Genomic DNA, 25,604 nt, shown 5'->3' on the forward strand with positions numbered 1-25,604 from the left:
AAACATGAAATTTGGCATTAGCATTGATTATGTCATAAATAGGAAAAGGTAATGGGTCCTAATTCGATTATTCAATTTTAAGCGCCAAAGAATTAGCATCCAAATTTTACGTACAGAATCTAATTTTCTTGCTTCCCAATGTCATAGAAACTTGAAATTTGGCACAAGCATTGATTATGTCATAAATAGGAAATGTTAATAGGTCCCAACTCAATTATTCAATTCTAAGCGCAAAAGAATTAGCGTCCAAATGTTACGTATTGAATCTAATTTTCTCGCTTCCCAATGTCATAGAAACTTGAAATTTGGTATGAGCATTGATTATGTCATAAATAGGAAAAGCTAATGGGTCCCAACTCGATTATTCAATTCTATGCGCAAAAGAATTGGCATCCAAATTTTACGCACGGAATCCAATTCTCCACTTCCCAATGTCATAGAAACTTGAAATTTGGCACGAGCATTGATTATGTCATAAATAGGAAAAGTTCAAGGGTCCCAACTCGATTATTCAATTCTAAGCGCCAAAGAATTAGCGTCCAAATTTCACGTACGGAATCTAATTCTCTCACTTCCCGATGTCATCTATATATATAAAAATGAATGTATGTTTGTCTGTCTGTCCTTTATGCATTACTACACCATTCATCCAATCGCCATGAAACTTTGGGAAGTTGTTGAGTACACTTCTGGGAAGATTACTGGCATAGTACATCTATCCTACGATAGGTGGCGCGCGTGTGAGCGTCGTCGACAGTTATGCCCCCCAGACAAAGATCGTTTGATTTCCATTTCAAGCACGCAAGCAAAAGGCATTACGAGCAACGGGATGCGTGTTCAACTACAAAATGATGCATACGCCGAGCGTTTCGCAAGAGAATTGCTAGATATTGAGAATGCTGAGGTAAAATGAAAGCTGCGCTGTGATTGGTTGCTATTTCTTATACTGCTGAGGTAACATGAAAGCTGTGCTGTGATTGGTTGCTATATATTATACTGCTGAGGCAACATGAAAGCTGTGCTGTGATTGGTTGCTACTTATACTACTGAGGTTAAATGAAAGCTGTGCTGTGATTGGTTGCTATATATTATACCGCTGAGGTTAAATGAATGCTGCGCTGTGATTGGTAGCTATTTTTTATATTGCTGAGGCAGAATAAAAGTTGCGCTGTGATTGGTTATTTCTCTTTCTGCTGCGGTAACATGAAAGCTGCACTGTGATTGGATGTTGTATATTATAAAGCTGAGGTAACATGTAAGCTGCGCTGCGATTGGTTGTTATCCAGATAATAAAAAACAAATGTATGTATGTCTGTCTTCGCCGCAACGCGCGACGGGTAAGCTAATTAATAATAAATAATACAATAATAAATTGTTACATCTGTTCATTGCAGATTGAAGCACCTGAACATTTCAGATAATAGAATTTCATCAATAAATTTTCCTGTTCAGCACGGTAAGTGTATTTTTTCATATGCTTTTAGAATCTAGGAAGGCAACCAGTAAATTGGAACATATAAAGCTGTCTGAGAAGTTCAGAGTAGATCATGATGCCCAAATTTAGCTATATATGTGCTAGATTTAAACTTTCTAAAGGACTTCTCATTCACGGTTGCTCTGAATGACAATGCCATATCTCAAAATAACAGTGGATGATCTGAGATTTTGATGGAGTACAAATATGTTTGGCACAAATAACTTTACAAGTATTGCCAACGACTAGATGTGACAAAGGCGGCGAAAAGTCCAACACATCAGATTCATTGTTTAGCACAGTCTTTCCTGTCCCGTATAAACGTTGGCTGACAGCAATTTTGATCTAAATATGGTTGGTCTCAGTTTTGACCTAAATATTGTTACCTCTCCTTTGTGAAAACAGGACATTTTTTACCATGGTAGGCTTTAAGTAACTTTTGTATTACAGTAGATCACCAAAATTTTCTTCCTTTGTTTTAGAGCAACGTTTATTTTTCTTTATATTTAATTTTATTTTTACTCCTTTTTCAGGTAGCTACACTGAAAGCTTTGCGTCTTTAAATAGTTTGTCAGTTGATGGCAATAATATATCACAGGTGAGTTTATAGAGTGTGCAAAATTTACCCTTCATAGAATCTTAGATCAGAGAATGGTAGAGTTGGAAGGGACATCTGGTCCAACCCCCTGCTCAGTGCAGGATTCACTAAATCATCCCAGACAGATATTTGTTTAGCCTTTGTTTGAACACTTCCATTAAAAGAGAACTCGCCACCTGCCGTGGCAACCTGTTCTACTTATTGATTCCCCTCACTGTCAAAACGTTTTTTCTATTATCTAATTTGCGTCTCCTCCCTTTCATTTTCATCCTATTTTTTCCAGTCTTTCTTTGTGCTTCCATATTTCTTAACCCCTTTATACCACAGGACGTACGTTTATGTCCTGGCTGCCTGATACTTAAGGCAACAGGAAATAAACTTATGTCCTGTGTGTAGCACGGCCTCAGAAGCTTAGCCCATGCCATCTGCAGCGAGGGCCGGCTGTGAATGACAGCTGGCCTCCCACTGCTCCAGTAGGGAACCGACGGACCACTGATCCCCCACTGTTAACCAGTCAATGTTGATCACAACATGTAAAGAGTTTACAGAGGGTGCATGCTTTCTTTGTGACATCATTGGGCCGCCCCGGTAACCAGATGTCATTGCCTGGTGTCCAGGTCTATCTTGGCATGTAACCGCTACAAATAGTGATAATACAGTGCGGTACAAACGTACTGCAATGTATTGTCATAGTGCTGAGTGGTAAAATGTAAAAAAAAAATGTAGTAAAAGACATCTTTTTTTTGTCTACTCTCCTCTCTTAAAAAAATGTAAAAAGAAGTTCGGCATTACTGCCATTCTCTGACCCACTCACCCCCTAGGTGTCACGATTTTTGAGTGCTCTCCTTAAGGAGAAACGACATCCCTCTTGACCCACGTTATAGGCCTCTCACCAACTAAGCCAGAAACCTACTACACACTGATGAGGGGCAAACACCCCGAATCAGCTGTTTGTGTATGGTTTTCTGGCTTGGTTTCCTATTCACAATCATTGTTATAAAGACCTGTATAAAGGGTCTGACATAAATTTGAAGGAATGCTGCCATCCATTAGGTGGTGCTGCAGAGGTATTTTCCCCTCGTCATCCTGACAGCATACACATGGAGGTTGTCTGCTGGACACCTGTTGGGACAGGAAGCGGAAAATACAAAAGGCAACTCCCACCACCGGCTCACCAGTGTCTTCCTGTCCCTACAGGACAGTCCAAGCGGAGCCTCCAGGTGTATGCTGGAGGTGAATGAAGAAAGAAGACTCCCATGCAGCCTGTCCGCCCGTGGGGGGACGACTCTCTGTTCGGGCTGGCAGGGCTTGCGCGGGTGAGACCCTACGAGGGGACCCTCACCCGCAGGATCTACCCAGCACTGTTCCCCCAGTGGGAAAATCCTCCCCCGGTACGCTGCCCAGTGGGGTTGTCGTACCGGTAGGAAGCAGCCCCGGTACCTGCAGGCTCGGACGCCGGTGTCTCCAGGGATCCACGTCTAGAGAGGTATGCCAGCAGCGCTCGGGGCGGTCCGTTCGGCGCGAGCGCGGCGCCATGTGTGTCTCCTAGGCGGCGGGTCCGGTCGGCGTCCCCACGTATGTGCTGGTCGGCGTGTGTCCCCACGGGTGTGCTGGTTGCCGGCGTCCCAGTGTATGCGGCGTATCCCCCGGATCCGGCGCGGCGGCGTGACGTCAGCGCGTCACGGGGGCGGGGCCTCACTTAAAGGGGGCGTGTCGGCGCCAAATTTGAAAATTTAAAAGGACTGGATTCCTCTGCATCTCTCCTGTCTGCACCTTACTGAAGATGTCAGCCAGAGAGGACACTGAAAGCAGCCTGCTGGTGAGTAGACTGCTTTTGGGAGTATCGGGGAGGGAGGATTGAGACATCAGGATCTGGTGCTGGAAGTCCTTTTTGCTGTCTCTGTCTCTTAGGACAGAGATGCACAAAAGGTTAGAGAGGCCAAAAAGCGAGTGCGCAAATGTCCAGTTTGCTTGCGGTGGCTAGAAGAGGGCCACACCAAGCCACTATGCGCGGACTGTACAGAGAAGGTGATCCGCGAAAAGGGCTCCTTGGGCATGTCCGACATCCGATCCATGATCCGCGAGGAGATTGAAGCCTCGCTCTCCTCTCTTTCTCTGCCGCCCCCCACGGAAAGGGTAAGGCGGGCACGAATGGAAGAGTCAGACTCTGAGGAGGTCCTAGAAGATTCTCCTTCAGAATCCATGCCGCCCATGAAGGATGCAAGGAAGTATTTCTTTTCATCGGCGGACTTGGGTCAGCTGTTAACTGCAGTCCGGCGCACCATGCAGGTGGAGGAAGAGGTGCCGCAGCAGCCATCCTTTCAGGATTGCCTGTTCCGGGGACGACTCCTACCACAGCCAAAACCGTCATTTCCAGTTAATGACATTTTAAAACAGCTGATCCTGACAGAGTGGAAACGGGCAGATCAGAAATTCTTCCTGTCCAAGGAATTCAAGGATCGGATGGTCTTCACACCAGAAGATATCGAGTTCCTAGAAACCGTCCCTAAGGTGGATCTGGCGGTCGCCAGGGTCTCAAAAAAAGCAGCCCTCCCCTTTGAGGACATTTCCCAACTGCGGGATCCACTAGATACCAGAGTGGATTCTGCGATGAAAAAGGCCTAGGAGACCGCGGCCCGGACCGTCAAAGCCAACATCACGGCCACATCTGTGGCGAGATCTATGTCGGTCTGGTTAGACCAACTCCAGACGCTGATTTCTCAGAGGGGCTCTAGGGAGGACATCTCCAGCTGCCTTCCCCTCCTCCAGAGGCAACCGGCTTCCTGGCAGACGCCTCTATGGAGTCAGTGAGGTTCGGGGCCCGTTCAGCAGCCCTCTCGAACACAGCAGGAAGGCTGTCTGGGTTAAGGCCTGGAAAGGAGATAACGCCTCCAAGAATAGACTCTGTTCCCTGCCCTTCCAAGGACACAATCTTCGGGCCTTCCTTGGATACTCTCCTAGAGAAGGCATCGGATAAGAGCCAGGGACTACCATCGGAGAAATCGTTTAAGCGGCCTTCCTCCTCCTACCCTCCTCCTTTTGTTCCCTCTAGAGCATACAAGGGGAAAGGAAAAACCGGACGCTGGTCCTATCCCAAAGGCGGAAAGGGTGAGAATCCGCCTTCCCGGATCCTACAAGTAGGGGGTAGACTGAAGGGGTTCGCCCTTAGATGGAACGAGGTGACCTCCAATCCCTGGGCCTTACGCCTAGTCTCGGATGGCTACAAAATTGAATTTTCCTCCCCTCCTCCCCGGAGGTTCGTGGTCACCCCCTGCCAGTCACCTGCGTCTGCTCAGGCCCTCCAGTTGGGGGTGCAAGAGCTGTTGTCCCTAGGGGCCATCACTCGGGTTCCCGCAGAAGGACTATTCAAGGGGTGCTACTCCCCCTTGTTCCTAATCAAAAAACCCAACGGATCCTATAGAACTATAATTAATCTGAAATTCCTGAATAAATCTATGGCGTATCAAAGATTTAAAATGGAATCTGTGCGGTCAGCAATCCCCTTAATTGCGCCGGATAGTGTCATGGCCACCGTGGACTTAAAGGACGCATATTACCATGTCCGTATACACATAGATTCCCAGCGGTTTCTGCGGTTTGCCCTGGTGATAGATGGCTCTGTCTCTCACTTTCAATTTACGTGCCTGCCGTTCGAAATTTCCTCCGCACCCCGGGTGTTCTCCAAACTGGTGTTAGAGATGGTGGCGGTACTGACAAGGTGTTGATTGTCCCATACCTCGACGATTTTCTGATCATAGCAGGATCGGCTTCAGAACTCCAGTTCCAGGTCAACCTCACACTCCGTCTGTTCGAGTCATTAGGCTGGATCATCAACTCCTCTAAATCCTGTCTTCTGCCCGAGCAGAAAGAAAAAAATAAATAAATAAATTTTTTGGGAGTGATTCTGGACTCACCCCATCAGTGCTCATCCCTTCCCCTAGAAAGGCAAAAAACGATCCAGGATGAGTGTCGGGCACTTTCTCTAACCACTGAAGTCTCCCTTAGGAGAGGCACGAGGGTCCTCGGCCTCATGACATCTTGCATCGGGGTAGTCCCTTGGGCCCAGTTACATGGTAGAACCCTCCAAGACTTCATCCTAAACAACTGGGATAAATCCCCCGCCTCCCTGGATCGGAAAGTCGTCCTTACCTACAAGATAAAATCCTCCTTGGAATGGTGGATGTCTATCTCCAAATTTGCCAGAGCCACGGCTTGGTACCCCGCATCCCCAGTATCCATCTTTACTGACGCAAGTGCAACTGGTTGGGGGGCCCACTTAGGCCGTCATTACGTCCAAGGGGGCTGGATCCGGGAGGAAGCTGCTCAATCCTCCAACTACAAAGAACTTTGCGCTGTCTGGAAGGCCATTCGGGGCCTCGAGACAGAGATCAGGGGTAGACACATTAAGTTCCTTTCGGATAACATAACAACTGTGTCCCTCATCCGCCACCAGGGATCCACGCGGAACCCCCGACTCCAAGACCTGGCGGCAAAAGTTCTCGGGTGGATAGAGCAGCGGACGCCTTCCGTCACAGCGTACCACGTAAGGGGCCCAGAGAACTCCATGGCGGACCATCTCAGCCGCAGGAAGATAGACCCCGGGGATTGGACTCTACATCCACACGCGTTCCAGCTAATTTAGAGAGATGGGGGACACCCAAGGTGGAATTGTTCGCCTCTCGGGAGAACACCAAGTGTCCCCGGTTTTTCTCCAGGGGAGCAGACGGGGGCTCCCTGGGAATAGATACACTATCCCAGGCCTGGGATTGGGACCTTGCATACGCCTTCCCGCCTATCCCCCTGATTCCTCGGGTCCTAAGGAAAATTCAGGAGTCCCCAGGCTCCGTTATCCTGGTGGCCCCATTCTGGCCCAAGAGACCCTGGTTCCCGCTCCTGGCCGCTCTCTCGACACAGGAGCCTCTACATCTGCCGCAGAGAGACGACCTCCTTCAGCAGGGTCCCCCGATATGCCCAAAGGTCCGACAGTTCAGACTGGCGGCCTGGAAGTTGAGCTGGTAAAATACCTGAGCCAGGGCCTATCAGGGAGGGTGACCATTACGTTATGTGAGAGCCTCAAAAAATCCACCAGAAAAATATACTCCAGGGTGTGGGATACCTTCTCTAGGTGGTTGGGGCATAGTATACATGACCTCCAACAGCCCAACATTAACAAATATTGGAGTTCCTACAGGATGGTTTGGACATGGGGCTAAGACCTGGTACCCTTAAGGTCCAGGTGGCCGCCCTTGGGGCTTTCTTCGACTTCCCCTTAGGCGACCATAGACTAATTAAGAAATATCTGAAAGGGGCAGTCAGACTCCATCCCTTTATAAAAGAAACCATGCCCCCATGGGACCTGAACCTTGTTTTGCAGGCCCTCTGCGCACACCCCTTTGAGCCCCTGGAAGATCTATCAGTAAAGATCCTCTCCTACAAAGTTGCCTTTTTAGTGGCCATCACATCCGCCAGACGGATCGGGGAGATCCAATCCCTCTCGATTAGGACCCCATACTTGACCACCTTCCCAGATAAAATCGAGTTCAGGCCTGACCCCTTCTTTCAACCAAAAGTTCTCACAGACTTTCACAGAGAACAGCGTATAGTACTTCCCTCCTTCTGCCAGGAACCCCGTAATACCACGGAACAGAGGTTCCATAATTTAGATGTTAGACGAGCAGTCCTGAAGTATTTGGAGGTCACACATCCCTTCAGGAAGTCTAACAACCTCTTCATTCAATTTCAGGGTCCACGCAAAGGAGGGGCCGCTACTAAGGACTCCTTAGCACGTTGGGTCAGGAGGGCCATAGAAGAGGCGTACAGATCCCAGGGGATCCCATTCCCGGGCGACGTTAGAGCCCATTCCACTAGGGCGGTCGCCTGTTCCTGGGCGGAGAGAGCCCAGGCGACAACCGACCAGATTGGCAGAGCCGCCACGTGGTCGAGCACACATACTTTCGTAAAACACTATCGCCTGGATTTGGGGGCCAAGCGTGATATGGCCTTTGGGCGGAAGGTGCTACAGGCAGTGGTCCCTCCCTAAAGCCCTTGGTCGTTGGCATTCCTCCATGTGTATGCTGTCAGGATGACGAGGGAAAGACAGGAATTAGGTCCTACCTGTTAATTCCTTTTCTTGAAGTCATCCTAACAGCATAGGGGCTTTTCCCTCTCCTTCGGTTATTTTTTACGTGAAGTAACGTATTGTACTATGATTTCTATATTAAAAATGATTGGTTAAGCAAAGCCGGGTCACTGTAGTTATTTGGTACACACTGGTGAGCCGGTGGTGGGAGTTGCCTTTTGTATTTTCCGCTTCCTGTCCCAACAGGTGTCCAGCAGACAACCTCCATGTGTATGCTGTCAGAAAAGGAATTAACAGGTAGGACCTAATTCCTGTCTTTCCATCTTCCTTATTTGTATTAATTACACAGAGGAGTGTGCATTGCCACTCCCACTCACCCCCTAAGTGTCTCCACACACTTTTTGAGTGCTCTCCTCAAGGACAGATGACACCCCTCCTGACCTGCATCTGTAATGACCTGTGCAATAAATTGATCACACTGTTTATCCTGCATGGGAATAAAAGGTAAAAAACAACAACCTTATTTTGTTCATTTGCCTTCCTATAAAAAGCAATAAGAGTGATCAAAAAAGCTGTATGTACTGTAAAATACTACCAATAAAAACTACAGCTTGTCATGCAAAAAACAAACCCTCAGAGCTCCATTGATTGAAAAATAATTTTAAAAAAGGTATGGGACTTTGAATGCAGCAAAGCAAAAAAAAAAAAGAAATTTCCCAAAAAGTTTTTTTTTTATTGTCCAAAAGTGGCCAAAAAAATTATTTTGATATTGTCATAATCACACGCAGAAAAACAATTTATCATGTAATTTATGCTGCATGATTAACACTAAAAACAATGGCAGAATAAATGTGTAAAAATAAAAAATTTAAAAAAAGGTATACAACGCATTATATATACCCAAAAAATGGTACCAATTAAAACCGCTTGTCACATAAAAAACAAGCCCTCATATGGCCATGTCGACAAAAAAATTTAAAAAAAGTTATGGCTTTTGAAAAGAGGATATGAAAATCCCCCCAAATTTTCATGTCATTAAGCCCAAAATAGGCCATGTCCTTAAGGGGTTAATGTTCTTTTTAACCCCTTAATGCCCCAGGACGTACATTTACATCTTGGAGGTTTGGCGTTTGTATGGAGGAATATCGGGTGTTGACCCCGTTCCATACAATGTGGGTGTCAGCTGTTTCTTATAGCAGACACCCACCCGCAACAGCTGTTAACCTTTTAAATGCCACCATCAGTTCTAACAGCAGCATTTAAATGCTCTAACTGGAGTTCGGGGGACCAATAAGATTCCAGGGTGCCATTCAGTTGCCATGACAGCCAGGGCCTTCTGAAAGCCCCCAAGGCTGCTATTACAGATACCCATCAAGCCATGCCTGTGGCGTAGCTTGATAGATCACGGTATAATGTAATACTATAGTATTACATTTTACTGCAGGAGCAATCAAACTATCGCAAGCACTTGTTCCCTATGGGAACTAAAAGAAAAAAGAAGGAAAATCAGTTTAAAAAAGCTTCATTACTGTTTTTCCTTCTCACTTAAAAAAAAAAAAAGTCATAACTTTTTTTTATCTGTCAACGTAGATTTCTGACACCTTGTTTTTTGCGGGACGAGCTGTATTTTTCAATGGTACTATTTAATGTACCATGTAATTTACTGAAAAACGTTTAAAGAATTTGAGTGAAATGGAAAAAAAGACTTACTGTATATACTCGAGTATAAGCCTAGTTTTTCAGAACATTTTTTTGTGCTGAAAAGCCCCCCCTCGGCTTATATTCGAGTCAGGGAAGGCTTTAAAAAAAACCTCCTTACTCACCTCCGAGCCGACGTCTGTTTCCCTGGCGGCGGTGCGGCAGGCTGCTTGAATTCTCTCCACTGTTATCCCCCGCTGTCCTCTTTGCTCGGCTCTGTCATTCCTTGCCGTCGGCGCTGGATCGAGCGTCAGCCAATCACAGCCATTGCTCGATCATTCACAGCCAATAAAGCTGCTTTAGAATTCTCCCCGCTGTTATCTCCCTGTTTGGCTTTCAAATCCCCTGCCGTCAGTGCTATGTAAGTAAGCACTATGATTGGATCGAGCGCCAGCTGTGATTGGCTGGCGCTCAATCCAATCACAGCGCTTACTTACACAGCACTGAGAGCCAAGTGGAGAGGACAGCGGGGAGAATTCAAGCAGCTTGTCGCACAGACACAGATGCCGGCTGGGAGGTGAGTATGGAGGGTTTTTTTTAACTAGTATATACTCAAGTATAGCTAAGCTTATACTCGAGTGAATAAGTTTTCCCTGTTTTTTGTGGTGAAACTTATTGTCTCGGCTTATACTTGAGTCGGCTAATACTCGAGTATATACGGTAAATTCTGCCATTTTTAGGGCGTCTTGTTACATTAAATAGTACCATTGAATTAGTCCTTCAAAAAATAACAAGCAGACCTCAGACATCTACATTCATAGATAAATTACAGTTATGACTTTTAACAAGTGGGGATGAAAAAACGATAATGGAGGGTGAAAAACTGGCCGCGCCCTTAAGGCTAACTTCACATGGGCGAGCATGATATGGGGCTGTGAATCCCGCCCCCATATCTGCTTGCCATCCATGTGAAATCCTCAAGGATGCAAGGTGTTTCATGTGAAAACAGCCTTGCATCACTTTGGGGATGCAGGGAATTTCGCATTGCTTTGTGTGCACTCCGCACATGATGTGATGCTGCCGCCGGCCACATTAAAAACAATGGGCGCTGCAATGCCCGAACACACACAAGATAGAACATGCCGCAATTTTTTTTCCCGCATAGTATTATATTGCGGTGCCATGCGAGAAATGTGTGTGTGTGTATAATCCCATTCAGAAAATAGGGGTTCATATTTGTGCTTTTCACTACGCACAAATCTCAGGCGATTTTTATCGCCCATGTGAAGGCGGCCTAAGGGGTTAAGATTGCATCAAGTTCTGCAGGAATTCTTCAATTTCTGCTACCCCATATTCCATCTGCCGTAACTTTTTTTTTTTTTTGAATCTTTCAAAGGCCGCATCAACTCGGATGACACTAAGACGATGCAAGAAACTCGCAGCGATATCGCATCGGTGGTCCGTGCGGTATCGCATCGGTGGTCCGTGCGGTATCGCATCGGTGGTCCGTGCGGTATCGCTGCGTTTTCTCACTGCGATAACCCGATTTTGTGGCGCTATAAAGTCGCACATGGTGCTACAAAGTTGCACGACTTTATAGCACTACCTGCAAGGATTTTCAGGGGGTGGGGGCTTGAAACATAAACCCTTCCCCAGAAATAAGCCCTAGCTGCAGTAAGAAAATACAAAAATTACATCACCTAAGAAGCGCTGTCCGGCTGCGGCGCAGGTCTCCTCTTCACATCCGACACTCCTCTTCAGTCTTCTGCCATCCCGACCTATTTTGAAGGATCCAAATCCCCGCCTCCAGGAAGGCCTGGTTGTGATTGGTTTACGAGCCCCGGGGTCTCCGCCAATCAGAAACGGCAGTTGATGAAGCAGTCACAGCCATTCATTCATTGAGTAGCTTCTGTTGTTTTATGCCATTCACACATATATAAAAAAAATTATATATATATATATATATATATATATATATATATATATATATATATATATATATATATATATATACACACACACACATACTGTGGGAGGGTCAGCTCAGGTAGAGAGTGTGGGGTTACAGTGTGAACGGCAGTCAGAGATTAAGACAGCAGTTCTAGTCCATACAGGCTTGGCCTGCGTTTATTAAAAAGTACAAAAATAAATAAAACACAGCCTTAGCTTTAGACATAAACAAAATACTGCTTCTCCAGCACTTAGGCCGCCTGCAGACAGGCGGAAATTCCGCGGTGGGATTTCCGCCGCTGGAAGCTGCCATAGGATTGCGTTAACAAACGAAATCCTATGCAGATGGCCACGATTTGGCCGTGCGAAATCTCGCGCGGCAAACAAATTGTGGCATGCTCTATTTCTGTGCGGGGCTCGCAGAGCCCCGCACAGAAACGTCACTCATCGGCTCCGCTCTGCGCATATGCCGGCTGCCCGGCAGCCAGCACATGAAAGGGTCTGAGCCGCGGGAGAGGTGAGTGCCCGTGCTGCTCTCTGCAGACTCTCGGGTCGGGTCCCGCTGCGAGAATTCTCGCAGCCGGATCCGACCCGGCCATCTGCAGGCGGCCTTACTAGACACCTATACGTTACAGCTAGCTGCAGCCACACGAACACCAAATATTAGCACAAAGTCCAGTTTTCTCTTGGTCAGGAAATAAAGCGTCTCTTAAAGGCCTGCAGCCTACTTAACTGCTCCCGGGCCTCCCTCTGTCTGAAGCTTTGCAGACTTTATGGACCCACTAATCATTTAGACTCTGCACATGAGATGCTTGCCTCCCCAACATAGGACCTGGAGTGGAGGGAGTGGAATGGACAGCCCCACTGCCAACCTGCCATCCATTCCAATAAAAAACAGGCCCCAAACATATTTTACCAAACATCTCCATCAACTACCCTTGCTGGAGATCACATTACATGTAGAGATGAGCGAGCATACTCGTCCGAGCTTGATGCTCGTTCGAGTATTAGGGTGCTCGAGATGCTCGTTACTCGAGACGAGCACCATCGTCTCGATTAAATACAGCCGGCTCCATTGAAAGCAATGGGCTGCCGGCGATCGCGGGATGAATTGTCGGGAAGGGCTTAAATATATAAGCCCTTCCCTGCAATTCATCCAGAAATGTGTAAAAATAAAAAAAAAATATACTCACCTTGTCCCGGCAGAACGATGTTAGCCCATTGAATTCAATGGAGCCGGCAATACAGCCGGCTCCATTGAAAGCAATGGGATGCCGGCGATCGCAGGATGAATTGTCGGGAAGGGCTTAAATATATAAGCCCTTCCCTGCAATTCATTCAGAAATGTGTAAAAATAAAAAAATATATATACTCACCTGGTCCCGGCAGACGGAATTCAGCGCAGCCGGCGGCAGTCCTCCTGAACTGCTCTGAACAGCTGTGAGTAGTATTCAGCAGCCGGGGATTTAAAATCCCTGCCTGCTGAATGAGCTGCCTCTGATTGGTCACAGCCTGACCAATCAGAGGCAGGTCTCACTCACACCCATTCATGAATTCATGAATGGGTGAGTGAGTGCTGCCTCTGATTGGCTCAGGGACAGCTCTCAGCTGAATGACAGCTGTCATCTCTAATTACATGCTCTGTTTTTCCCCCTGTTTCACGTAGTAAGACACTAACTCCCTTCACCTAATGGGCGTAATATCTGAATCCAGGCGATATATATCGCGACCGTCCATAATTAACCCCTTCCGTATTTAACAATATATACATACACACATTTTTCGAGTTTATACTCAATTAACCGTACAACCCTTTTAAGGATTGGGTTCTGTTTTGATACCCTATAAAAGCCTCATTTCAAGTAATGTGGGAGAATAATATTTGGCTACCATATGAAATATGCAAACCATTTTCACCTACAGACTTGTTCCAACATTTTTCTGTAGACATTTAGTTATTGGCTTTCTAGACATTTTACTCGCGTGCATAATTATTATTCTACAGAATGTTGTTGTTTTTTTTAAAAAAGCTACTTGTTTCTAGTAATGTGTGCTACTACATGTTCTGTTATTTTCTTTGCAGTGGTCCTTTATCAATGAGTTAAACAAATTGAGCAGTTTAAATTCTTTAAATTGCCAAAATAACCCAGTAATGGACTCCGATAAAAACTCTGAAACAATTCGACAACTTGTAATTGCAAAAATATCAAGGCTAAAAGTTTTAAACAGGATTGAGGTAGGTGTTGATTATATTATGTTAACCAATAAAACAGGTCATAGATTATTGGTGTTCCTCTATTGCTTGGACCCTGCTGTTCCTGAATGCAGGTAATTTTATCCCTGGCTACCATTGTGGAGCTGGTTGTGTCACAACATTTGCCACTTTGTTGCTCCTTTTATTTCAATAGACAGCAACTCTCCTTTTATCAGAAACTAAAACAAAAATGGCTCCTCATTGTACAGCAGGCTAATGGATAATGCATTGTTAACACAGTATCATGTGAAGTAACCCAGCTGGTGGAGATGTGTGTAACTTGGCACAACTCTGAAGTGTGTTAAAGTGGTCTCTTTTGCTGTTAAATAGCCTTGAGATACCATATGTAGCAGAGCTATGAGTAAAGGATAGAACTTTAAAAAACCTGTTGCTGTATGGATGACTTAATGTGAATATTTTAACCCGCTAGTGACGGCCTCATTGCCATTTTACGTCCTGGCTTTGTTGACTTCAGTCCTCAGGGACGTAAAAACATGCATCCCCTGAGGAATAAAGCCTTCAGTCTCTCGAAGTGACCGCTTCATGCTGTCAGTTCCCGAAGGTAGCTGACAACATGGAGCAGTCCTGGGGGGCAGCGGGAAGCACCCCCGGATCATGCAATTGGCGCTATCCAATGGATAGAGCTGATCACAATAAAGTAAATAAAAAGTTAAAAAAAAGTACGTTTTAGCTCCCCTCACGAAACGCATTCATGAAGGGGGCGAAAACTAGTCATCCCCATCCTGCGCAATATCCCCCGACGATCTGGTCCGGGACAGACCCTCCTGTCTTCTGCGCATGCATGCCTAAGTTAAAATTGCGATGCATGCGCAGACGACCAGATCGGCACAGGACATTTGAAATCTCCTACCTCCCGGCTACTGAAGGTAGACTGTTAGTAGGAGATGTCAACAGGGACCGCGGTGAGCAGGGTCCGTGATCGCCGCTATCCAATGGAAAATGTAGATCACGGAAAAAGTTCAAAAAAGTAAAACTACCAGCTGCTCTCATGGATTGGATCCATGAGGAAAGGGAAAAATACTCACCCGCGTCCTCCTCGAAGTCCCCTAGCGACATGATCCTTCCAGGACCTCACATCGCCTTCTGCGCATGCGCGCGCTCGTTGGAAACGTCATGCGCGTTCACAGAAGGGCTAGCGCTCCCAGAAGACTGAAAATCCCTCTGCTCCCGGCCAACATGTGTAGTCAGGAGCAGAGAAATATCACCAGGGACCGCTGTATGCGGCTCCAGGTGACATGATCACCGATATCCAGTGGATAACAGTGATCATGTAAAGTTAAAAAAAAATTAAACATGGAAAACAAAATTAAAGTTTTATCACCCCTCACGGATAATATCTGTGAGGGAGGATGAATTTATGTACTAAGGCCCCGGATTCATCCGCAGACCTTACCTTGGCTTCTGTGCAGGCGCCCGTCTCCCTGCTCCTGGCTACTAAACATAGCTGAGAGCCTGGAGATTTCATGGGGTGCCGCGGTACGCGTTCCCTGATAGCGTGATTGCCGCTATCCAATATATAACGGCGATCACGTAAATGTAAAAAAAAGTTTACATTTCACCTCCCATCACAGATCAGATCCATAAGGGGAGGTGAAATTACTTGCCTAAGGCCTCCGCCGATGTCCCCCGATGGGATCTTTATCTGCGGACCTTTTCCCAACTTTGGCACGTGTCGTTGGCAAAATGGCGGGTGAAAGTGCAGAAGCTGGGGAGGGTCCAGGAAATTTAAAATCTCCTTGCTCCTGACTACTAAAAGTAGCCGAGAGCCTGGAACACTGACCGACCGGTCCCCAGTCACGTGATTGCCGTTATCTAACGGATAATGGCGATCACGTAAAAGTTAAAAACAGTTCAACTGCGATGCTCCTTTTGGTTTTAGCCATGTTATGCAGCTAGAAATAATATTAGGGCCACAATGGGTATATTTCTAACACTGGACAAATGGGTATCCATTTTGGGGTGAAAGTCTTCATTCATATGTGTGCTGTACAAAAAACTGTTTTTAAAATCACATAATTGCCAAAAGAAAGTCATAATTTTTTCCTTCCACTTTGCTTAGATTAATTCAAAAACTGTGGGGTCAAAATACGCAGTAGACCCCTAGATGAATGCTTAATATGCCTAGTTTTCAAAATGGGCTCATTTGTGGGGGTACTCTGTCGTTTTGGCCGCTCAAGGGCTCTGCAAGTGTGCAATGGGCCCTAAATCACCTTCAATCAAAATGTCTCTTCTGAAAGCCAGCAGCTGCTCCTTTCGGTTTGGGCCCTGTAGTGCCCACGGACATAAGATTAGGGGCACAAATAGTATGTTTCTGAACACGGGACAAACGGATATACATTTTGGGGTGTAAATCCTCATTTTCATGTGCACTAGGGGAAAAATGACACATTTGCAAAAATATAAAATATTATTTTTTTTCTCTTCTAAGTTGCATTAATTCCTGAAACAAAACTGTGGGGTCAAAATACTCATGACGCCCCTCAGTGAATATATTAAGTATCTATCATTCTGACACCTATGAGCCTTTAAGTAATGTTAAATTTGTACGTCTCCTAAATGGTAAAAAAAAAAACAACAAAGATTTTCAAATGTGCGCTAGAATAAAATAAACAGATGGAAGTATATGGCCTCATGTCCACTTACAAATTGTAATTTAAAATCCGCAGCGTTTTTCCTGCACGCGGATCCGCGCCCCATAGGGATGCATTAGACACCCGCAAGTAGTTAAATACTGGCGGATGTCATTTTTCCCTGCAGACGCAGATCCGGACCATGCTCCATTTGGTGCCGGTCTCCCGCAGGCTTCTATTGAAGCCTATGGAAGCCGTCCGGATCCGCGGGAGACCTAAAATCAGAATATACTCACCTGCTGCGGGCTGTGCGTGTCATCCCTTCTTCCCGGCCGGATCTTCTTGCTTCGATCTGGCGGATGTGCTCTGTGCATGCGCGCGGCACGCAGCAGGCGTGCCGAGCACATCCGCCGGTCCGAAGAAAGAAGATCCGGCCAGGGAAGAAGGGAAGACATGCACGGCCTGCAGCAGGTGAGTATATTCTATTTTCAGCCCTCATGTCCGCGGGGCAGAAGGGACCCGCTGCGGTTTCTCCATGGAGAATCCGTAGCGGGCCTGATTTTCCCCGTGGACATGAGGCCTAATGGAATTGCGGATTTCCGCAGCGGTTTTTGCCCATAGGGAATCATTGGCCATCCGCAGTCCATTAAATTGATTTTTGCACCGTGGATGGCATTTTAAAAGAATGCGTTTTATGCTCCATTCTGCCGCGGATTCCGCGCGAATCGGCAACATTGCTATCACATTGATAGCAATGTGTGCAGATATCTGCATGCAAAAAAAAAAACATTTAAAGCAAATCCGCCGCGGAAATCCGCGGCAGATTCTGCGCGGATTGTATTTTTCTAGTGGACATAAGGCCTATATCTTAGCAAAAATGTATACAGTATGTTTGCACATATTTAAGATATTACAGTTGAAAATGTGAAAAAATAACATTTTTTCCAAAATGTTCCCAACTGTGGCACTTCTAATTAATATTCACAAATTCTATTAGTCTATTTTTACCACCTAAATGGAGTACAATATGTGGCGAAAAAACAATGACAGAAAGCCTTTACGGAATTATTTTATGTTAAACTGAAACATGTCAGATTTCCGAAATTTGGCTCCGTCACTAAGGGGTTAAAATCAAAGAAAGTGACTATATTTGTATACCCATACCAAATACTAAGCAAGGTAGACACATCACATTCTTACAGCAAGCAGAGAGGCAAATTGTTATAAAGAGGAGCTTGCATAGGTACAAAATGAAGAACAACCACTCGCATGCCTACCAAAGGCAATGTGTTCTCAGAAATTGACTGAAGTGGTTGCTTCTTGGTTTTTTGTGGGGTTGTTTATCTTTATTTACGGAGCTACTCCTCTCTTCTCCGAATTAGAAGTCTTTGAGCATATGGTCTTTATTAGCTTGAAAAAGGACCTATGAGTCTGAAACAGGGTGCTATAATGAAAAATCATCCTTGCTCTGAACTATTATTGAATTGCACACTCTTTTTTTTTTTTTTCTCTTCATGAAATAAAGAAACTGGTTTTAAGTGCATGCAAACTAAGTCTGTGGTGCAACTTATTCTTTTTATAAATTTTTTTAATAGAAAACCTGAGGCAGTTAAGGTTTAACCCCTTGAGTGGCACACCCGGAAATTTTCCGGGACGAGCTCCACTGCTCATAGTGATATAGCCCGGAAGATTTCCGGGCTATGTATCGCTAGGGGAGCTGCAGAGCACAAGGCCACAAGCTGTCTGCACTGTCCCACAGAGAAGAGTGCAGGACATTAAGAAGCAGGAAGATATTGCCGATATGCCGGCAATTTCCTGCTTCTAATGTCCTGCTTTGTTTACAGGTTGCTATAGAGACCATCGACTTGTCAGAAGCAAGCTGATGGTCTCTGTTGCAGGGAGAGCTGGTGCTTGGCTGTCAGAGGACAGCTAGGCACCTGCTCTTACAGCAGAGATCAGAGAAAACCTATGTCTATGTGACTGCAGCATGTAAAGGGCTGTCACCATGGGACCCCCCCAGAATGTGATCAGGGAGTCCTGATGCGTCTCTGGGGAAGTCCCCTAAAGGGACGGGGAAAAAAAAAAAGGAAATTATTTAAAAAAATAAATAAAATTCAAAACACTTGTCTCCCTTTACTTTGGGAAAAATTAAAAATAAAATTACACATGTGGTATCCCTGCGTCGTAATGACCCAGAGAAGCAAGTTAGTACATTATTTAACCCCTAATGACACGGTCCCTTTTTTCTTTTTTCCCCATTTTTTTTTCCTCCCCCGCGTTTAAAAAATCATAACTCCTTTATTTATCCATCGACTTCGCTATATGAGGGCTTGTTTTTTGCGGAATGAGTTATATTTTTCAATGGTGCAATTTAAAGTACCATATAATGTACTGAAAAACGTTTACAAAAATCTAAGTGGAGTAAAATGAAAAAAATGACATTCCACCATACTTAAGTGCGTTTTGTTTCTACGGCACACAAACTGCAACAAAAATGACCTGATAACTTTATTCTATGGGTCAGTGCGATTACTGCGATACCAAATGTGTATACTTTTTTTTTTTTTACTGTAGCACTTGTATTTTTTTTTTTCAACAATAATTTTTTATTGAATTTTCAATATTACATTTAAAGACAACAGTATTATCAGTTGATTGTTCGTCATGTTACAATATGATGGCTACCAGCCTTTTGTCAATGAGGTTTTTAACAAAAAAATAAAAATGACAATTAGATGTTAACATGCGTTGCATTTTCATTGTTGTTGTCGGGAAAGACATTACTCAAGAGTAAGCAATGGCCTGGCCAGGGCAAATTCATCATGTAGGTAGGAAAGGATTGGTGTAGGGAAGAGTAGGGAGGGGGGGAGGGATTCTCTCAGGGTCGACATCTCAAGGGGCGGAGACCCTAGTAAGCTGGCTTTAGATTAATAGACAAGATCCTGCTGTGGAAAAGGTATAGTTTATCCAGGGAGTCCAGATACTAATGAATTTATCCCTTTTATCCTCTGTTATCGAAGTAAGTTTTTCATTTATGAGATACCAATTTATTTGGCGTTTAACTTCGGAAAAATTCAGAGTAGTTTTACGCCAGGAGTGAGTGATAGTTTGTTTTGTAGCTAGGAAGATAAATGAAATTAATTTTCTGGAATTTGGGGGAATATTCTTGATTTTTTTATTTTTTTTGTTCAGTAGAGCCTCCCATGGGTTTTTGCGTAGGTTGTGGTAGAGTAGATTAAAGAGTATGTCCTAATCCATAGTCGCTTGACCCTTGGGCAGGACCACCATGTATGGAGCATATCACCAGGGGACGAACAACCTCGGAAACAGTTCTTTGAATAGCCGGGGACCGCATGCGCAATTCGGGTGGGGACTAGATACCATCGTAGAAGGACTTTGTGTGAGGTTTCCAGCATTAGTATATTGCGGGCCCCACGGTTGGTAGAACTCCATATCTGAGACCACTCCTCCTCGCTCAGAACCTCCCCTAGATCCTCCTCCCATTTAGTTACATAAGGTAATTGTATGCGGAATTTGGTGTGAACAAGGTTCGAGTAAATTTGGGAGATGAAGCCTTTTGCTTGTGGGTATTTTAGGCAGTATGTTTCAAAGGGGGTGAGGGAGTACGGAGGTTTTGTGTTCTTCAGTTGGGAAGTTGACCAATTTTTTAATTGTAGGTAGCGGAATATTTCTGTGGACGGTAAGTCTTTATTCTTCTGTAGGATGGGAAACGTCACCACACCCTCTTTTGAAAGTAAATGATGTAGTTTGGTAATACCTCTATTGTCCAATTTTGGAAAGCTAGGGGGGAATCTTGGCCCAGTGAAAATAAAGGGTTACGTAGGATTGGCAGGAGCGGTAAGTGAGGAGAAATCAGGTTCCCTGAGTTTTTAATGGAGTCCCAAACATTAAGGGAATGTTTTATGATGGGGTTAGATATGCTGGGTCTAAAAGTCGGGGGGATCCACAGTAAAGAATCTAGTGTGAGGGGATGGATTTCCATGGCCTCTATGGAGAGCCAAAGGGGGGCATTTATAGTGGAATGTAGGGAGGCTAACTGTGCCACCTGGGCTGCCTGGTAATATTTTGTTATATGTGGAGTTCCCAAACCTCCTTGTTGTCTATGCCTATATAGAGTAGAACGTGATACCCTGGGGATTGAGTTATTCCAGATGAAGCGGAGGGACATCTGTTGAAATGTTTTCAAGAGGTGCCCCGGAACCTGTACTGGAAGAGCTCGAAAGAAATAAAGGAGTTTTGGAAGGAACGACATCTTCAAGGAGTTCACCCTTCCTATCCATGATATCCATGGTATCGGCTCCAACTTTCTAGTAATTGACGTAGTTTGCAGAGGAGTGGTATATAGTTTTGTGTATACAGTAGGTCATAGGAGTTAGTCAGGTGTACTCCCAGGTAGTCCAGTGACTCCCTCATCCATTGGAATGAAAAGTTGGATTTCAGTTGAGAGAGTGTGCTTGAGGGCATGGTAAGGTTAAAGGCTTTTGATTTTGTTTAGTTGATTTTTAAGCTGGGGATCGACCCGAACCTGGACAGTTCCGCCAAAAGATTAGGAATTGTAATGTGAGGGGATGATATTATGGCAAGGATGTCGTCTGCAAACATACTAATTTTATGGTGTACTCCGGCAAGTTCAATTCCTCTTATGTCGGGGTTGTTGCGGATTTTTATGGCAAGTGGCTCTAAAGCTAGAATGAAAAGGAGTGGGGAAAGTGGACAGCTCTGTCTCGTACCCCGTTGGATAGTGAAATTAGCAGAGCAAAAGCCTTTATAGCGGACAAAGGCTTTAGGATAATTATAAAGGATTCGTAGCAAAGATAAGAATTCTGTAGGGAACTTCCAGTGTTCTAAGACTGAGAACAGGTATGACCAGCTCAGGGTATGGAAAGCTTTGTAGACATCCAGGGAAAGAAACATGCCCCTAGTTTGGCAGATATGTGTCAGGTGTGTTATCCTACAGATACTATCTGGGGCTTGGTGGCCTGGGATAAAGCCTACCTGGTCTCTTCCGATAATGGATGGTAGGATTGTATTCAGTCTTGAGGCTAGGATCTTTGTGAGGAGTTTTATGTCAATATTGATTAAGGAGATAGGCCGGTAATTTTGTTTGTCTAATGGATCTCTATCGGGCTTGGGGATCATGGATATAGCTGCCCATAGTGAGGTTTGTCCTACTTGTTGGCCTTCTCGCATTGCATTAAAATAATTTGGTAAATGGGTGTGAAAAAACGGAGAGAATTTTTTGTAGTAAGTGGCTGTGAAGCCGTCCGGCCCCGAGCGTTTGTTTACTTTTAATGTTTTTAGTGCATCTTTTACCTCTTCTGGGGTGATTTTTGCAGCTAAATGTTCCAAAAATGTCTCTGGGAGAGTGGGGAATGTAGTTTCTCTTAGGTATGTATGTACTTGTTCTGTTGGTGTGTTTTGTGGTTGGGAGTATAGCTTAGATAAGAATTGTCTAAATTCGGTTATTATAGTCAGCGGATTTGCCGTAACTGCACCATGCTTTGGACAAAGCCGTACAAAAAGGCTAATTATAGGGTTTGCGTGTAGTCTTCGAGCTAGTGGAGCTGATGGTTTGTTGTTTAAAATATAGTATCGTTGTCGGGACCAGCGTATTTTTCTTTCAACTATGTCCGTGATACATTGATCTAGTTCTGTCCTAGCTTGCATGAGCTCTCTTAATATCTTGTGAAGGGTGTTTTTTAGCGACTTCTTCTAATTGTAGTATTTTTTTCTCTAAGTCCGATTGTCTTTTTAAATGTTCTCGCTTTACTCGTGATGATATCTGGATCATTATGCCTCGAAGTACAACCTTGTGGGCTTCCCATAGGGAGATAGGAGATGCAACGGAAGGGCTGTTAAGGCTAAAATATTCCTCAAGTTGAGGCGTTATTGAGGTCACTATGTCAGGGCGTGCTAGTAATGAGTCGTTAATAGAGATGAGCGAACGTACTCGGATAAGCACTACTCGTCCGAGTAATGTGCTTTATCCGAGTACCTCCCCAAAAAGTTGATTTGTCCGGAGTTTGGGGCATAGTATGCGACTATGGTGATTGGGACATCTTGGATAACTCCTGTCAGGATTAAGAAGCGGCCCTCGGGGTCCGATATAGTGGAGGTGTGAGTGAAAGGGACAGAGCGACCAAAACAGATCGTCACTCCTCTTGTTTTAGACGGTCCAGTTGATGAAAAGAAGATAGGGTAATGAGGAGAAAGATACCGCGGGGAGGAGTGGTCCAAGAAATGGGTCTCTTGTAGGCATACTATATCAGCATGAATGCTTTTATAATAGTGGAATGCTTGGATTTTTTGTTGAGGAACTTGAATCCCTGCACGTTGTGCAAGATTATTTTTGAATCCATGGGAGGGTATTTGTGGGGCTATTGCAATTGGAGAGCATTCTGATGTCTATACCCCAAGAGAGAGAGAAGGGAGGGGATGTGGGAGGTGGAGGGTAAGGGGGGGGGGGGAAAGAGGCCGACATTATGAAATAACATTGTACATTTGACAATGAACTTGTCTGCAAAAAGCTGCTTTTGTGAACATAGCAGCAACTGCTGTCAGAAACGGCACACCTTGTAGGTGCGGAAGAGGAACTGTAAATTACAATACAATTAATAGAATTATGGTAAGGAGACTTCCTGTGGGGGGGGGGGGGGGAGACTGTGGTAGAGGGCCAACAAGGGGGGGGGGGAGAAAAGAAAAAAAAAAGGAAAAATTTATATATATATATATCTATATGTATACATACATACACACACAACCATTTACGCACATACACAGGAGAAAGAGGGTAAGAGGAATAAGGAAAAAGAGGAGTTGAGAAAGAAAGAAAAAAAAGGAAGAGGGTGGGGGTGGGGGGGGGGGAGTTGTAGAGGGTCAAAAGAAGACTGACGTCAAAATCTCCTCGACTCCCGGGTAGTGGATCTGCCATTAACACTGGAGGGCATAAGTCTTTCTATATAGTTTGGAAAACAAGGGGGCCGGCTGTAAAAGTAATAAGTCTCGTGGGGTTGTGGTTTGGACTTTGCGGCCTTTCAACGTGTTCTAAGTATTAATGTCTAGTTCTAGTTGATGGAGAAAAAAATATCTATCAGGCCTAATATAGCAACAAGTGGGGTTAGCGGAAAAACTCCCGTCCGTGGATGATGTCCTGGTCCTGCCGGTAGATCTTGTTGCTATGGAAAGGTTAGGCCTGTCTTCTTTTTCTTTTCCTCTCATTTTTCCTTTTCCTCTCCCTCCCCCTCCTTCATGGCCGCATAGCGGTTTGTCAGGGAGTCCAAAAAGACGTCAAACATTTTAAGCATAAACCTTTCAAGAGGAAATTCTTGGGGCTAAGAGTAGTGCTTCCTGCTCAAAGGCAGGTCTGTGTTACGGTTCATGGCTCTTTATCATTCTCGTCGGATCTCCTGGGTGATCTAGTGGGTTGCGAGTTATTTCGGGAGTCTTGGACCGGTTGTTGGAATTGTAAGTCTTCGAAGCAGCGTCTCGCTCCTTCTGTGGATAAGATAGTGTGGGATCTATCTTGAAAAGTGAAGGTTAAACGAAATGGGAACCCCCACCTGTATTGAATTCTTTTCTGTTGAAGAATCTCCAAGTAGGGTTTGAGGGCTCTTCTTTTTGCCAGTGTCGAGGAAGCCAGGTCTGGGAAAATTTGGTAATTGTGACCCTGGAAGTTTAGTTTTTGTGCAGATCGAGCTGCTCGGAGAAGTTGTTCTTTTGTACGGTGGTAATGCATTTGAAGAACTATATCCCTTGGGGGGCCTCCTGGTTTGCGGGCTCGTAATGCCCTATGGACCCGGTCCATTTCTAGTCTCTCTATAGGTATGTTGGGGCACAGTTCTTGAAAGAGAGCCGTTGTGGTAGATTGGAGGTCTTGAATGGATTCCGGGAGACCCCCGGATCCGCAAAATATCTCTACGAGCTTTGTTTTCGGCATCTTCTAATTTGTCATGGAGAGTTAATATTTTCTCATGAAGCTGCTCCACCTCTTTTTCGTCGTTGCATTGTCCACCCGGTCCTCTAATGCTGCTGTGCGGTAACCGAGGTCTCGGATCTCTTTAGTGAGTTTAGATGTGATGTCATCAGAGGTTCTTTTTAGCATAAGTTGTATTTGGGGTAATAGAGTATCAGAAATTAAGGCTGTGATCGCGTCTGAGTTAGTTGGGCCCGTAGGTGTTGTAATCTGGGTGGTTGGAGTGCTCTCCATTGATGAACGGGAGGACTCGTCAGAAGCGGCCGATGGCATTGTTAATCTTGATGATCGCATGGACGTTATCTGAGGTTGTTCGCCCTTCCCTTGTTTTGTCTGTTTGGGGCGCATGGTTTCAGAGGGTTGTTGAGTGTATCCGTAAGTTGATGAGAAGGGGGAGGGAAAAGAATCGGGGGTCTCCTTAGAATGAGTTCCTCATCTCAGCACCCAGCTTCAGTGTGGCTACATTGGGGCCATATGGTCACCCGTGCGGCCAGGTGTCACCTGAAGTAGTTTTAGAGTTTTTTTTGAACTGGTAACTGGAATATGTTGCTGGTTCAGATTTGTGACTTATACTCTATAGTGTTTGGTCGGTTTAGGTGAGTCTTGAACTCGTTCTCTGGAAATTTGCGGGTATCTTGTAGAATTTGTAGTTGAATTATAAAGGATGGTAGTCAATCCAGAAATAAATTGGTTGTTTATGAACGTAGTTCACTGAAGGCAATGTATTGATTTAATTGTTAGAACCAGCTGGATGGGATCTGAGGTTGTGGATTGCAGCAAGTGAAGTTATACTGGTGTATATTAGAGCTGATGTGATATAATAGTGTTAAGGACCGTTACACATGACCGGTCACATTAACCTTTCAAGCCTTGGGTTCCAAATTAGTTCATACCTGGATGCATCAGGGAGGCCAAAAACTATATGATTTATAGTAATTACTTCCCACAGATACGTAGAGATGAGCCGCGGCAAGTATACAGCCCACTCTGCTTAAGGCGCGTACACTGAATCTTTATTAACTTTTCA

General features: G+C 45.0%; 1 protein-coding gene across 9 annotated transcripts in view; it reads left to right on the forward strand.

Moving 5' to 3' along the window:
• TBCE (tubulin folding cofactor E) overlaps positions 1-25,604 on the forward strand; it is a 193,279-nt gene that overhangs the window by 112,029 nt on the left and 55,646 nt on the right. For all 9 annotated transcript variants that reach the window (XM_066596011.1, XM_066596009.1, XM_066596008.1 and 6 more), the window contains 3 exons: positions 1,395-1,456; positions 2,008-2,072; positions 13,823-13,975. In XM_066596011.1, the coding sequence (XP_066452108.1) occupies positions 1,395-1,456; positions 2,008-2,072; positions 13,823-13,975 (280 nt within the window). The remainder of the gene's footprint in view (positions 1-1,394; positions 1,457-2,007; positions 2,073-13,822; positions 13,976-25,604) is intronic.

The sequence above is a fragment of the Eleutherodactylus coqui genome, chromosome 3, assembly GCF_035609145.1.
Source record: "Eleutherodactylus coqui strain aEleCoq1 chromosome 3, aEleCoq1.hap1, whole genome shotgun sequence".
Classification (NCBI taxonomy): Eukaryota; Metazoa; Chordata; class Amphibia; order Anura; family Eleutherodactylidae; genus Eleutherodactylus; species Eleutherodactylus coqui.